At 47.9% G+C, this 15,965-nt stretch overlaps 1 protein-coding gene across 1 annotated transcript in view; it reads right to left on the bottom strand.

Annotated features, from left to right (window-relative positions):
- Positions 1-15,965, bottom strand: part of ADAP1 (ArfGAP with dual PH domains 1) — a 47,926-nt gene that overhangs the window by 12,895 nt on the left and 19,066 nt on the right. Inside the window, exon 4 of the mRNA XM_005487373.4 lies at positions 15,293-15,375. Within this exon, the coding sequence (XP_005487430.1) occupies positions 15,293-15,375 (83 nt within the window). The remainder of the gene's footprint in view (positions 1-15,292; positions 15,376-15,965) is intronic.

Below are 15,965 nucleotides of genomic sequence, written 5' to 3'. Positions count from 1 at the left end.
AATTACACATTGTGGTCCTGAGGCTGACAGAAAGGACAGCTCTGTGTCCCCACACAGGCATGGGGCATTGAAATGCAAGGTCCATCCCCGGGCTTCCAGCCCCACTTAATCGTGAGCACACTTGCACTGGTGGCTCACAGCTGAAAATCCAAACTGCTCCTCAGCAAAGCCCCAATAATAAAGCTGAAATCCATTAAGCCTGTGATGTTTGCCACTATTTAAATCAGATTAAAATTGTACATGACACCACTAAGCCGAACAGTCAGAAAACACTCCTGTCAAGTCTGATACTTCTCCATGTAATCCAGACCCCCCTTCTTTGAGCGGGCTGTCAGCTAAAAGGAGCCACAATAAGAGATCATGCACCTAATCCAGCTTCCTAAGCTGTTTTTAACTGGTTCCTTTAATCACATGTTAGATTCCCCACGGAGCAGCTCTCAGGTGACAAAGGCATCAGCACAGCCATTCATCCTCTGGGAGGGACCTCAGGTGGGATCACAGAGACCTCAGGTGGGATCTCAGGTGGGATCACAGAAATCTCAGGATCTCAGATGGGATCACCCTGCCCCTGGTGCCACTGAGAGCAGCAGGACCAGGACACACAGGAGCCTCTGCAGAGCTTGGGAAGCCATCAGTGCAGTAAAAAATGGGAAATCAGGGCAGCAAGGGGTGGCAGCCACTAGGCAAGCAACTGCAGGGTGAGATGGTGCAAAGGACACTCATCAGAGAGAAAATCTGCTTTTGTGGAGCGATATTGATCCCCCAGCGAGCGCTCACCTCCTCTGAAAACGCTGCGTGGGAACAAGTATGAGGAGAAAACACAAATTATGCAATTCTCAAGTCTTCACCTGACTGCTGCAGGCATTTCAGGTTTAATTCAGAAGACAGCCACATCCTCCCTTTTATCAGTTTATCTTATAATTGACCATCGATACAGTACAACTTCCGCGCTAACCTAATTATTGAGCAAGTGTTTACATATTGAAGATAAGGCCACAGCTGCCTGCTGCAAGCACAATTTGATTGTATCTGCTGGGAGATGTTACAACCCCCTGCTACAGAAAATGTCTTTACTGGAAGCCTTGCGCTTACACTGCTGAGAATTGAATGTGGAATCTAATTTTACTTGGAAATCAAATGCTTCCTCTTCCAGTGGCATCCCTGCAACACCCACCTGGGAGCTGCTGCTGCTTGGAGGAAAAAAATCCTGTTCCAGGTAAATAACCTTCAGGTTTTGCTCTTTTGAAGCCAGTCTTTCATAATAGAAGGTGGGAGGCTCCCAGTGTGATGTTCAGCCTGTTTGGCAGCAGTGAGTGCACTCAAAGCCTGATCCAGCTGCAAAGCCAGGGTTAAAGGCAGGCATGTGGCACTAACTCACAATAATCCTGCAGCAGCTCACCTCAGGAGCTCAATCCTGAGAGCCAAACCACTCCCAAACCAGAGGGCAAGGATTCTCTGTGGGTGAGACATAAACACTCCAAAAAATCATCACTGCAGACACTGAGTTACTGCTCAGATGTCCCCCAGCCTTCCCTCCCCATGGAGGAGCTCCGCCACCATCCCACACCACCATCCCCAGGGATGCCCACACAGAGCTGGTCCTGCCTCTGCAGGACAAGGGAGATCCCACCTGCAGCCCCACATGCAGAAAGCCACGAGGTGAGACTGAAAAAGGACAAGGAACCCAGACACCAACAGGGATTCACCAACCTGAAGCTGCTCAAACGCCTCCAGAGCACCAGGAGCCACCTGCGGGTCTGGATTTCACACAGGCATCCTCAAACCACACCTAGGGGTCAGGCTAAAACAGCCTCTGAGCCTGAAGAGCTTTTGGTGGATCTGTTCCCCACACCAATAAATAAAAGCTCAGCTGCTCACACAGATCAGTCCAAGCAAGGATGAGATGAATTTAAACCCCCAGCAGGGCTGGAGAGGAGTCAGCAGAGAAGTTCACCACAGACTTTAGATGAGTGTAGGACTCTGTGTTCTGGGGCATCCTGGAAAAAAGCATTCCCCCACACAGGAATAAAGCACGTCCACACAGTCACAAATCATGGAAAGCCATTCTCACACCTGGCACTCCTCTTTCTCTCCTTTGAACAGAAATCCAAATGGCTTCGAGCAGATCTGCTGCAGTGCTGCTCTTGGCTCCTGAATGTCTTTTATTGAGTGTTCAATGCGTTTACAGTGAAAACTTCACACAGGAAAGGAAAATTTTTTAATGTAGGACTCATTTCTGCCCTGGCTGCTGGTGTTCCAGCTGTCCCAGAAATCAGCTGGTACACGATGCTCTGGCAGCTGTGCTGTCAGGGAAGGAGCATTTGGCACAGCCACAACCTCCAGGTTGCACAAGGACATTTGCATACCTTGATTTTTCCAGAACTATCACTTCCTATTCCCCGGAGCAGCATAATCCCACTTAATGAACTGCTAGAATTATATAAATCAAAGCTAAATTCTGTCCCAATAAATCACCGACCAAAATTCCCACTGACTTAGCCAGGCTAAAATTTTCTTCCACCCTCTGCCATGCATGAAAGCTTGAAATTCACTCCCTGCTGAGCAGCCTCGTTGTCTTTTAGGTATTTTGGGATATGCTGTTTGTTACTGCCATGCCTGTGTCCCTCAGGGGCTGCGCTGGTTATCAGGCTGGAGGTGGCTGCTGTGGCTGCACCTCAGCAGCAGCAGCATTTGTAAAACCAGTAAACCAGTCCCGTTTAGCTGGGGAGGCACCTCCCTGCCCCATTTCAGTGCAAGAAGTGGGGTGTGGACAATTCCTCCACTGCAGCACCAGGGATTTCAAGGTGAAAACTCAGATGAGTTCACTACAGGGGGAAAATGCAGGTGGGTGTGGGCCAGGAAGAAGCATCAGCAAATGCTCTGGTTCAGAGCTGAGGCTGATCTAACTCAGCTGCATCTCTGGCAAACTCCAGAAAAAGACATGACCTCACCCTGGAGAATGTTCTTTATCTGGTGAGAGGCAGAAACTGCCCAGCCCTGCCCAGGTCTCCAGAGTGAAACAGATCTTTCTGTAGCAGAAATCGAATTAAGCTACCATGAGTTGCCATGAAAACAGCCTTTCCCATGCTCTTTGTTATCCTATTGCTTCCTGGCCGCTCCCTTCTCATTAGTGGAAGAAAGATGCCCCAGCTTTTGGTCCTGTGTCATTACCCAGGGAATGTGAAATGTGCATATATAAAATCACTGAGAAACACCTGGAGCACCAAGAACTACCCTCATAAAGTGCAGAAAATACAAAGGGATGGTTCTCCTAGTCTTTCCTTAAATGTTTATCATCCAAGACATGGAGAACAAAGCCCTGTACCTCCCTTCAGCTGTCTCCAGTTGGTTTAGGTCCATTTATTGACTGCAAAAACTCAAGGTTACAGGAACAGGCAGCCTGAGCAATATCAAAATACACTAATTCAAGCTGGTTGACCTCAAACAGGGAAAGCTCAAGGACAGGATTGAGTCATGATAATTATATTGGGGTGTTTCACACATTTATGGATCTCATAGTCTGTCCTCTCCAGCTGGACTGGCTCTCCTGGGAACCCCTCAGGGCATCCCCAGGGAGCACCAGAGCCCAGCCCAAAACAAAGGCAGCACATTTGGCCTGGAGGGGCTCAGAGCACCTCACCACCAGAAACTGCTCTAGTTCAGCACATTCAACCAACCACAAATTCAATGCTTTTGATTTGAGCTGATAAATGTAAATATTTCTGTTGCAGGATGACACAAAATGAAACAACATTTCTTAGGTTTGCTTTTTTGAGTGGGGAAAAAAAAAACCCTAACAAAAAATTTTTGCACAAAACAATTAGATGAAGAACAAAAAAAAAAAAAAAACCAAAAAATAACCCCCAACTATTTAAAATTTCATGGGGCAGCCCTTGTACCTTTCAGCAAGGCTCACACCCACCCTGCTCTGCCTCCCCTGCCTTGAGCATCGCTGCTGCCTCTCTTGCAGGAGAGCTGCTGCTCCTTGGCTAATTATGGAGGCTTGGATCAGAGCTGTGCTGAAGGCAGCCTGACAGAACCAGCTGTTAAAATTACAGCTGGATCCTAAACTAGCTGTGAGCATCCAGCTTTAGCTCGCAGTGGTGCTCCCTCCTCCCAGGGCTGGCTGCTCCTCCTCCCCTAAGTTCAGACCCACAGGTTCTCACCTGCAATTTTTGGCTGCCTAAATGCTTTTCTGCTTTAGGGGAGTTGAAGACATCAGAGCTTTTCTCTTTGCTAGATGTTTTTCTTTCTACAGCAGCTATCTGTAAGATCCATCACCGCCCCATCACTTTGTCACTGCAATGTTCATGGATTTCCTGGAAAGCATAACAGCAGTCGCTGGCCTCTTGCCATAGCTCAGAGAGACAGAAAAAAAATAAAAATGCACCAAATTTAACTCTAAAAGACAAGCTTTTGCATGTGGAGCCCTCTCCTTTGCCTTTTGGTGGTGACTCTGTATCCTTATCAAGGCTGGGAGGTGGTGCAGCATCTTCCCCTGATTCCCACAGAGCCCCAGGAGGCGGCAGTGCTCCTTCAGAGGGGCTGCACCAGCTCTGAATCAGCACCGAAAGGCACTGAAAGGCTCCTCCAGCTCCTGCTCATATGATGCCAGTGCTGTGGAAATGTCAGCACTTCAGGAATGGGAGTGAGTCCCTGCCACAGCCCTGCTCCCCTTGCATGAGAAAATATAATGGTGAGACAAACCAGGCTGTCGTCTCCCCCTGCATCCTCCTCCTGAGTTCAGTTTGTTAAACAGCCCTTGGATGTGCCCTGTCTGTACTGCAGCAAAGCCCTCTTTGGTGTTTACACCATTTGTGTTGTGAATTTGCTGTCAGGGAGCAAGGCTAGGACCAACCCCAGGCAGGAGAGCCCTCCCCAATCCCCTGGGGATGCTGCAGTGGTGCTGCCAGCCTGGCTGAGCTTAGATCTGCTCCTGGTCACCTGAGTGGGTTTTTCCAAATGGATCCATTTCCCTCCAAGGCAGTTTGGTTCAATGTTTGTTCACTCACTGTGGGAGTTTTTGCTGTGCTCTGGGTGAGGCTGCAGAGAGCAGAAGTGCCCTGCAGAGCATCTGCCCCCATCCACCTGCTGTGGCACACCAGGGCAGAAGAAGAAGAAGCAATCATTTGTTTTAAAGCAATGACTACAATTCCCTCAAAGCCCCAAGGAGAGGATGGGGAGAGGTTTCTTGGAGCAAGTCCTGACATGGAGTTGTGTGATGTTAAATGCATAAAGGATTACACTGGGAGGACATGGAAAGGAGACTGAGCATCAGCACTGGGGTCCCCTCTGCTTCAGCTGAACACACTGCTCTGGAAACCTTCCTCCTTCAACCATTTCAATCTTTCTCCAGAGCCTTTCATCCTAAACTCTTCCTCCCTATTAGACAAAAGGTTTTTGGGGAAAAAAAAACACCAAAAACACTGGGGTCCTGCCCTGCTCCTGGGGCTGCCAAGGTCACACCTGACACACCCCAGGTGCTGCACAGGTGAGGGGGGAGCAGGGGGGCTCAGACCCATCCATAGAGGCTCAGACCACCCTGAGGGGCTCAGACCCACCACGGGGGGCTCCACCTCCCAGAGGGGCTGTGGGAAGGGGCAGCAGCTCCCCGGGCCTGGCTCCCAGCGTGACTCACATCCCAGCCAGGCTGATGTCAGGGCTGGAGAACAGAAGCTGCTCTGTGGCTGGGCAGCAGCAGGAGGAGTTTCTGTGCCAGGCAAGGTTGCTCCCTGGAGGGATGCTCGTGCTTTAACCCACTCCTGACAGCAGCACAGCAGCCTGCAGTGACCTTGGGCTGGCCTGGGAGAGCTGCAGGGTCTGCAGTTCCCACCAGGCACTCCCAGCCCAGCCCTCTGATGGAAACCTCTGCACAGGGGCTGCTTTGGGGGGCATCTGTCCAGCACTCAGAGCAAAACAACAACCAAAATGCTCTTGGGCATCCTTGAAATGCTAAAATGTTCCTTTAAAAAGCCAACAGTGGAGGCTGCATCCTTTCTGGAGAGGACCAGAGCCCTGCTGCCCCTTAGCCTGACATCCTGCATCCCTCCCTGCCTGCTCCCCACTGCTCCTGTGACCACAAGGAGAAGCACCAGCAGAACCTGCCCAGCCCCAAGCTCACAGCAGGCTGCAGAACCCAGCCAAGAAAATAAATTCCCTGATGCAATCCCTGCCTGGCTGTGATGCCAAATCACTGCATCCCCTGGGGCACTGAGACTGGGCAGGGGTCCATGCCAGAGGTGCAGCATCCCTGAGCCCTGTGCTGCTCATTCAGCCCAAATCAGCCTGCCCAGAGCTCAGCCCTCCTCCAGCTGCCCTGAGTGCCCCTGCCCAGCCCAGGAGCTGCTCCTGGTGCCAGCTGGGAGCAGGGAAATGCAGCCAGGCCTTGGGACCCTGCAGCCAGGGCAGCACTCGGGGCAGAGATTTGTGACAGGGTTCTGCTGAAATCCAGAGAGAGCCAAACCTGGAGCTTTGGTTCAGCCAAATACTGGGATCAACTGCTGGGAATTTACTGGAAATGGGGATTTAACAGCAGGCAGCACTGATGCAATCCCAGCACACCAAGATGCACTGCAGGGAACTGGTGCCATGTTTCCCTGCCACAAAACATCTCCCCCTCCATGCCCACACCTGCTTTGCAAAAGCCAACATGAATTCTCCACAAAATATCAGATTTTTGCTGTTTTTTAACCATGCTGCTATTACTTTTTTATTTCCATCTCTAGGTCTATGAGGAATCTTCTTAGAGGGATTGGAAAGAGAGGCTAAGACAGCACAAAAAAGCATCCCACAGTGAGGGATGCTCCACAGATCCTGTGACAGCCACATCTTCCTGATGCCCTGAGCCACAAAAACAAGAGCTTCCCATCAGTGAGGGGCAGAGCAGAAAATCAGGGAACTCCTCTCAAAGCCCTGCTCTAATGCTTGAGCCTTTCAAGCATCAGAAGAGAATTTAATCCATTTTATAACTAGCATCAGATAACAGTGACATTAAAAAGCAGTCAGAGCCAAGCAGCAACTTCTTTTGGAGGTTATTAAGTAGAAATAAATTAACTTATTTCTCTATATTGAAAATTCCTCTCTACAGACTAAGATCAAGGCTGGCTAAAGCTTTTGACAGCTGTTTGCCCATCAGCCACATCTGCATTGAGGTTAAATAGAGATTTACACTCACAGAAACTTCTGAAAATCTCAGACCTTTGGATCAAGATGCAGCCAGTATTTTCAGAAGTTCAACTCAAAATGTTAGAAGAGCCAATTATAATTAGGCTTTTTCTACATTTCTATATATGGTGTAAATCAGGAGGCAAGTCACTGGCATTGCAGGGAACATGCCAGCAAAAAAGCAGAATGAGGAGAAAATAAACTCTTTATTTGCACAATAGCATTCACTTTAAAGACACCTAACACAGCCAGGGCTTTCAGGAATTTTCAATTTATAAATTCACAGCATTATGTGGCACTAAAGCTTTTACTGTGGTGTTCAGAGTCCAACGTGAGCTGGTGTTTATACAGTGACATTTCAAACCTCACTGCCCTCAGCAGAAATACCTCCAGGGCCAGGGCTCAGATTTGGGTACAGGAACATCAACATCAAACTGCTCTGCAGAGATTCCAGCACTGCCCTAAACACAGGGTTTGGGTACAGGAGCACCAACATCACAATCCCTCCAGAGATTCCAGCACTGCCCCAAACTCCAAGCAGACAGTGAGGATTAGAAACTGATTTTGTTTAGCAGAGCACTTGTGGCCCATTTACAAACCGAGCTGCCATTGCAACATCAGTGACATGAGCTGGTGGATCTGCTCCAGTCTTGGACATCTGGACACCCAGACAGACACCCTGACACTCGGACACTCGGACATTCAGACACCTGGACACTGGCAGGGGCTGCCCGGGGCTGGTGCTGCAGCCCCAAACAAAGGGCAGGTGGAGCTGCAGCTTCTCTCCCACCCCAAAGGCTATTTTTAGCACAAGGAGATGATGTAACCTCATCAGGAACTGGGGGAAGGGAGAAAAGGTTTAAGGAAAAGGAAAACCAAACGATGCTGAAGTATTTCTGTGCCTTGTCAGGTCAGAGAGGAGGCACAGCCCTGCCCTGCACCATGGCCAGGGACATTTGCCATGGCAGCCACAGCATGGAAATGATGGAGGATTGCTCTACACACCAACCCCAAACCAGGCAATGGCACCCAGCCCCTGGAGGGCACTGGGATGCTCCTGCACACCCCAGGGCACCCAGGCAGGTGGGTGACCTTGCTCTGCACCTCTGTGCTCCCTTACAGCACACAGTTTCTGCACAAAGCCTGGTGAGATGCTGCTGATAACCCTCACATGGCTGCTCTTATTTCGTGGTTTCTCTTGCTGCTCCTGTGAGCTGTTTCCTAAGGAACCAAGGCTGCTGTGAGCATTGCTCATCCATCTCTCCCCCTCTGGCTTCTCAGCATCTTGGATAATTTCAGCCAGATGTGGCTCCTGTAGTTGCTGAACACTCCTCTCTTTCTAGCTTATAAAGCAACGGGGTAATTTAAAAAATCATCCTCATCCCCAGAACCAGCCTTGTGGTGGGGCATTGCCTCTTTCTGTGAGGAGCTGGCCTCTCCTGCTCCCACCTTTCCCCCAGCAATGCCCCCATCCTGCTCTGTGTTTGTGCAGGGCTCAGCTCAGCATCACCCTGACCAGGCTCACCTGGAAAAGCCAGCAGAGCTGCCCTGGAGCTGGTGGGAATATAAAGAGGAACATCAGCCAAGGATGTGGGCTGCACCAGGGGAAAAAACAACAGTGAACTAAACCTTCCTGCTGGTCTGCATGAGAGAAGCTGAGATGGCAGCTGGCTGCCATCCTGACCACACACATGAGCTCAAAGCCTCCCCAGTGCTAAAAGCAGCTCCTGGTTTAGCTGACAACTCCTCAGCAACAGGGGTTTGGTTTAACTCTCTTATTCAAGATGCAGGTCCAGTTGTCAGCAGATAAAGGATGCTACAGGAAGGACTTAGAGCACTGCTCCCCACTTGCAAGGAGCTGGTTCCACACATCAGCTCTGTCTCACCCTTATCAGGTCACTTCCAGAGGGCTGATGCTCTGACCATGAGCAGGTCCAGTGGGATGGAGCAGTGTTCCACGTAAAGACTTCCAGACAGCATAAACCAGCACAAAAAAAAGGAAAAAACCCCAATAACACAACCCACCTTTGTCTCTCTTGCACCTCTCATGGGAGCCCAAATCTGGGAACACTCTGCCACAACCCTCACACTGCTACAGTGCCCTGAATGGGGAATTTGTTATTTCTTTAAACCTTCTCACCAGGACCCTTTTCTCTCCTGGTCCTTCCCTGCAGCACAGGAGCTGCACCAAGCCCAGGGCAGTGATTCCCTGGCACAGGCAAGGCTGTGTATGTGACAGCACCTGGGGAGAACACAAACACCCTCTGGGGCAGCCACAGCTCCACCTCAGCCCTGTGCAGCACTAAAACCTGCACACTGCACAGGAGGTGCCCTGCTCCCCTGAGCCTGCAGCCCTCTCCACTGTCACCCTCTCCTCTTGCAAACACGCCCAGATCAGAAGACCCTGCCTGTCCCCATCCATGCATCCTTGTCCATCCATCCATCCATCCATCCATCCATTTCCATCCATCCATCCTCCCACTCCCACAGTGTCCCCACCCCTCCTGTCCCCAGCCCAGCTCCACCCTGGGTTTCACTGCAGAGTTTATTTGTTTATTTGTTCGCAGAGCAAAGGGAGGGGATGGTTCTCCTGTGGCTTCACACCCTCCTGCAGCAGCAGCTCCTGACACACCCCGAGTGTTCATGGCTCAGCAAAGGCCACCAGCAGCCCTCCCTCAGGCTGATGCTTCATTTCTTTGCTCAGTGCTCTGGGCTGTCTGATGTGCAGAAAACCCCGTTGTCCTCTGAGGCTGCCATTAGCACTGGTTGGCTCCCTGGGCGCTGCTCAGCCCTGTAATTTCCTTCTGAGGTTGTGAAAAAACCCAGAGCAGAGCTGGTGTGGCTCTGACACCCACAGCTCCTCACTAGCTGGAGGAAATGGGGTAAGAGACAGCAGAGGATCAGCTCTGTCAGTTAAAATAATTGGATGAGAACTGCAACACTGCTCACTGTTTTGTCTGATGAGGCCCAAAATAAACTGCATTACATCACTGCAGGTCACACTGAGCTAATAAGGGTCTGTTCTCACACTGGGGAAGGACATTTTTGTGTCCCCTGTGTTTTCTCCAGTGCTTTGCAGTCAGAGCTCCTTCCAACTGTGTGAGTGCAGGGGAAAATTAATTCAAACTGCTGCCCAAATTATGCAAGAGCCTCATGGAATGGAAAGTGCACATTAACAGATTTTACTATTTTAGGGTGTTCTTTTATGTCTCATAATTTATTTTGCCATCATATTTGCAGACAAATAGGAAACAACACAGAAGCCAAGTAATCCTAAGGGTGCTGACAGAAGATGGAACAAGCAAACAGGCACCTCCAGAGAAATGCTACCTGGATAAACCCCAGCTCACCTGAATACTGACAACATGATCCAGCCCATAGCACTACAAATACAGGAATACAATCCAACAGAGGCTAAAGCATCACTGGCTTTGCTAATATATCCAAAGTTATGCCTGTATGTCCCAGCTTCCTCAGCAGCTCCAGTGGAAGCTCACAGGCCACCTCAGGTTGCAGTAGCACCCCGTTATTTTACTTTGCAACCCAAACAGGTCATCACACCCATCTGTGGAACTACCAGTCAAATAATCCCAAAGTTGGAAGTCCTCCAACTTCCATCCCAAAGGACAGGGTTTAAACCTTCAGCTGGTGCAAATCTAGATTCCTAAAACACTTCCATGGGACCTGTGGCAATTTTTATCAGCTGAGGAGCCCCAGCTTCCCAAGAGCAATGAATGAAAGCAGTCAAAGTTCAAAGGGCAAACAATTCCCTTCTGTTCTCAGCCACGTTCCCATTCTCTCATCTGTAGCCTGAGATGCATCAGAGCAGCTGCACCTTGGCCAGTTTATATCCATCACAGTGCTCCAGCCCCACAAATACTGCTCCCTTTTGCTTCCTCCTCCTCTCCCTTGGTTAAAATAAATCCCTTTGATTAAGGGAAATCAGGAGCACCCAACTGAACTAAATTTCAGCAGTTCCTCTTGGAAACATTTCTATAACTGCCATCTATCAACAGCAGTGGAAAACAACCAAGCTTTTTAAAACTGATCAAAACATTTTTAAAATTTACCAAACCCTGCAATTGCCTTGAGATACAGATCCAGACTTTGATGGCAATTACAACTGGCCCCTGTTTCCAGGAGAATTCAGCACCCATGCCCCATTAAACTCCTTTAGGAGGGACAATTAGCTGAGGACCGACAGTAATTTTGCCAGTTCATTTACCAGAAGGGATAAAGCCAACCTGAACCACGTTAATGTGAGAGTCTCAAGACTGGCATCATTCTGTGCTGTTGTACAAGAAATGTACTGCTAGAGAAAGGGATGTGGCCACAGTGTTAATGAGGATTGCTGGGGTGTAAATAATGTTTTGTTTCATGAAGTCTAGCCAGGGCAAACAAATTATTTAGCTCATACTACAGCTGAATGAAGAGCTCAAATGTATAAGAGGATGTCTCTGGGAATCAATAGTGGATCACTGAAACATTTAATCACAGTTTTACTGATCTCACTGCACCATCTGAGCTCTGCAGTCAATGGTGCTGATATTCTCATTAACAACAGAACCATCAGTCTGAAACACTAACGGGGCAGAGCAGCTGAAAGGGCTTGTTCTCCAAGGCTTCCTAGGGAGCAAGGAACTCTAAATCTCCCTTTTAGGAGTTTCCACTGTGATCTCCTGTCAGAACCCAGGGCATCCCTCTGGCTGCCCTGGCCAGGGGCTCAGAGACCTTGGCACAGAGTCAAAGACACCTCAGGCTTTGATTTTAACCCATGGAAACAATTACCAGCTTTATATGAGGATTCAAGCCATGAGAGTTTAAGTAGAATGATAGTTAGTTTGTCACAAGATAGAAAAATAGAATTTTAGGAATTTTAGAATGGGGGTTCAGAAGTCAAGATGGAGGGATTTGGGTGTGCCTTGTCCTTTTTCCTTCTCCTTCTTAGCCTCCATCTTCTGGGTGCTGGTGGCACTTTTGGATTGGTTTAGAGTAGAAACACACTGTCTAACATAGGTGATAGGTATTGGAAAATTATTGTAAATAAAGTATATGTAGTTTTTAGTATAAAAAGATAACAACACCCTGAAGGTGGTCAGTGCGCCACAGACCGACTTGCTGGACAGAGCTCAGCAGGTCAGAAAAACAATGTTACAGATAAAAGAGAATAAACAACCTTGAAAACCACAGCTGAGCAATCCTGACTCCTTGTTCGATCTCAGGGTTGGGAAAAATGAGAATTTCTGACACCTTGGGGTCACCTTGAGCACAGAAACCCCGAGAATCTCCCACCAAGGGTGAGCGGCTGTGACTGCACATCCCCATAGGGGAGATCTCATCTGGGCACTGAACCAGCACCCAGGGATCCACAGCCAGGCTCCAGAGCTGGTTTCAATGCTCAGCACTGCCCACACCGGGGATTTCTGCACATGGGAAGTGTCTTTGTTTCCCAGTTCTGATCCTGCTACCTGGCATCACTCTGCACCCCCTGAGGCAGAGGTTTCCCAGCAGTTTGGGAGAAATGCAAGACCCTTTGGGGCAGCTGCTGCCTTTGCATCCCACGCTCCTGTGATTCATCCCCCTCCCCAGAAGCTGAATTTTGCTGCATCCTCCTCCGTGAGGATGCTTCCCTGCACTCCCTCAGCCCTGACCTGCACATCTGACACTCCTGTCCCCAGGCTCACTGCTTCTGAGTCTGGCAACAGAAATGCTGTGAGAGCTCCTGCCTGGCATCTACAGGCTCCAGACAGTCTCTCCCCAAAGGATATTCTGAAAGACACTGAATTTCTGACCAGGGGTTCCATCAGGCTGCCTGGAAAAGGATGTTGCTCAAAACTGTTCCAATATAGCATTTTTCTTATTTTTCATGCAATTATTGAACAAACATCAGAATGCAAAATAGCCCCTGGGACTGGAAAATGGAATTAAATCTTCCAGCAAACATGAGAAAATGGATACTGACATTTCTATTAGCAACAAAATGTTTCATGCTTAGAAACTGGTAACCTGACACTGCTCCAGGGAATTCAGGAGGGTGAGGAAAAATGGTCTGAGACAGCATGAGGAAGGAACAGAGATAGAGGAACACCCCAGTGAGACACAACTGGGTGTGGGGTGGGCAGGAGGACACCCTGGTGCTGGTGGCACCGTGGTTTGCTCACAGACAGTTCAGACCAGTGGAAAAGCATTTTTTGACACAGGGTGAAGGACAGGGGGCAGCCACACCTGGTGCAGCAGAAGGGAGTGTTTGGTGTGTGCATCCCCAGCTTTGTTTTGTTGTAACATCAACCTGGTCCCCCTAAGGAGGAGCCACCTGGCCAAAGCTCCCCTTGGAATTTACTGTCCAGGACAACCAACAAATGACATCCCAGGCCATCTGTGTGGCTCCTGTGCTGGGTTTTGGAGATAGTGCCATTCCCAGAGACACTTCACAACCTAAAATCACTCACACACCCCTTACACGATGCCCACCAGGCTGCTTCTCTTCCCCTCCTCCTCCCAGAGCCCTGCTCACTGAAAATGGCTCACCCTCTTCTCCTCTATTCTGTATTTAATGGCTTTTGAACTTCAAAGAGAGGTGAGAAAACCCCATCACTTCAGCGTGCAGTTAAATATTATGCAGCCACATTACTGAAGAACACCTACAAAATACACTGCTAAAATAAACTCCCCTTTGAATTCTTCTTATAATATCTCTCAGAACACACTGGCCTTCTTCCCACACAGCACTGGAGCACCTACTTCACTTTAACCAGGTACACACTCTTCTCACAGTCAAAAGGACTCATCATGTGCTTAAAATTATTCATTTTCCTCAAGCACTTGGTTGAATCCCAGCTTTTATATCCAGAAGTTGCACGATAGAAATTGGAAATATCATTCTTGGGTGGGTATTATACACACATTGGCAGATACATTCAAAAATTATCTAAGAAATCAAACTATTGCTAATAGAACACATCCGACTCCAGCAGACAGCTTTTATAAAAATCTAAAATAAAAATGTACTCTCAATGAATATGGATACTCCCCACACACTGTGTGCCTCATGTACACAACACAGCAGAGCTGAAATGCTCAAAACATAAATTGAGAATATATGAGATCAGAATTTAATTGTGGTTTTCATAACACCAAACTGCTGGAGCTACCTGCATATTATTAGTCTTGAAAAGCATCATGAAAATAATATTTTAACCTTTAATCTGTAGCATGGTCTTTGCTAATAAAATTATCCCAAAGCCATCCAAGCACATAGCTGGTGTCAACTACTTAATATGCAGAATAAATTAAATGCCACTTACATATAGCAAAGAAATACCCAGCTAATTTCATGCACTTTCATGCTGGTGCAGCCACACAACAAACACAGCGGAGCTCTGTGCCTCCTCTTCAAATCCTGCTCTTCTGCAAGAAAATCACCCAAACCACTGCTCTGCTACCCCAGCCCCTGCAAGGCCACTGTCACCTGCTGAAAGAGCTCTGAAATGAGCTCTGAAACAAACACAACACCATTTATCTCCAGCTTTCAATCCAGATTCACACCCCTGCTCCAGGAACAAACCCACTGGTGCTGCTCCTGGGGAACAGCCCATAGAAATCAACAGAAAGTCTCTTGGTAACTGATTTGTTTCCATCAAGTATTCAAATTTCCAATATTCCAAATAAAATACAGGGAATGCCCGGAGGTGTCCCCCTGGTTTTTTAAGTCTTTCTAAGCCTTCTGATGCTTACATTCCTGTAACGAACCTTCTCACACACTCTATGTAAATAACTCATTGTTTTGCATTCTTTTCTGGAGGAGGAGAAATTTGATGGACTGTTGGCCTGTCCAGTGTCATTGGAGAGGTGGCACTGTCACCCTCCAATCCACTGTCACTTTTGGAAATCCATAAATGCTGGAGTCAGAAATTAAAAAACTCTCTTTTACCTTGAAAGAGCAGCATGTCCACGTTGTGTTATTTCATGTCCTATAGTGACAAGGAGGGATCTTGTGCACAAGACCATATTTACTTCTATTTAATGAGATATGGGCAATAATCAACATAAAGAACACATAAACAGAGAGGAAGAACATGGAAGGTGCTGGACATCAGAAAACTTGTCAGCCAAAAATGTCTCTCACTACCTGCAGAATAAGGCTCCTGCTTCTCACTGTGGATGAACTCTTTTCGTTCATATTTGGCTCTAATCCACTGCTCCCGCAGTAATCTGGAAAAAAAATACAGAGAAAAGGAAACATGGTCCAAGATACACTAAGAAAGAAGTCAGAACTATTAATTCTTCAATGAAAGCACAAGTGTGATTTAAAAGTCTTCCAAAAATTGCATTGTACAGTCTGGAGTCAAGGGTTTCTTCTGCTTAGAGCTGGACAACAATAAATCATTTCCCTGTACATCCAATTTTATTGGAAACTTATTTTTTAAAAATGTACAGATTTAGCAGAAGAGCCTATCCCCACCCACCCAATCAGCCTCTGTAAAAAATCCCCTCAGTATATGAACCATTTTAGACCTAATTTTCTCAGGCCACATACTTCAGTGAACAGGGTGAGTAAATGAAAAATCCCAACCACACACAAAAGAGAGATTATTGCCCTGAAGATATCAATACAGATGCAGAAGGTGCTGAAAACCCATCTGGCCAAGCTCTTCCCAACTCACAGCCCATACTGCAGAGTTTAAGAAAGCAGTCTATGATGCATGGCAGCAAATATGATTAAAATGTCCTTTACTTTTAATCCTGAAATAATACAGATGATTTATACACCAAGACCTCAAATTCAAAAAAGGAAAAAAATA

Source organism: Zonotrichia albicollis, chromosome 16, assembly GCF_047830755.1.
Source record: "Zonotrichia albicollis isolate bZonAlb1 chromosome 16, bZonAlb1.hap1, whole genome shotgun sequence".
Taxonomy (NCBI): domain Eukaryota; kingdom Metazoa; phylum Chordata; class Aves; order Passeriformes; family Passerellidae; genus Zonotrichia; species Zonotrichia albicollis.
The sequence above is the reverse complement of the archived record's forward strand: the minus strand, read 5'-3'. Positions and strand labels throughout refer to the sequence as shown.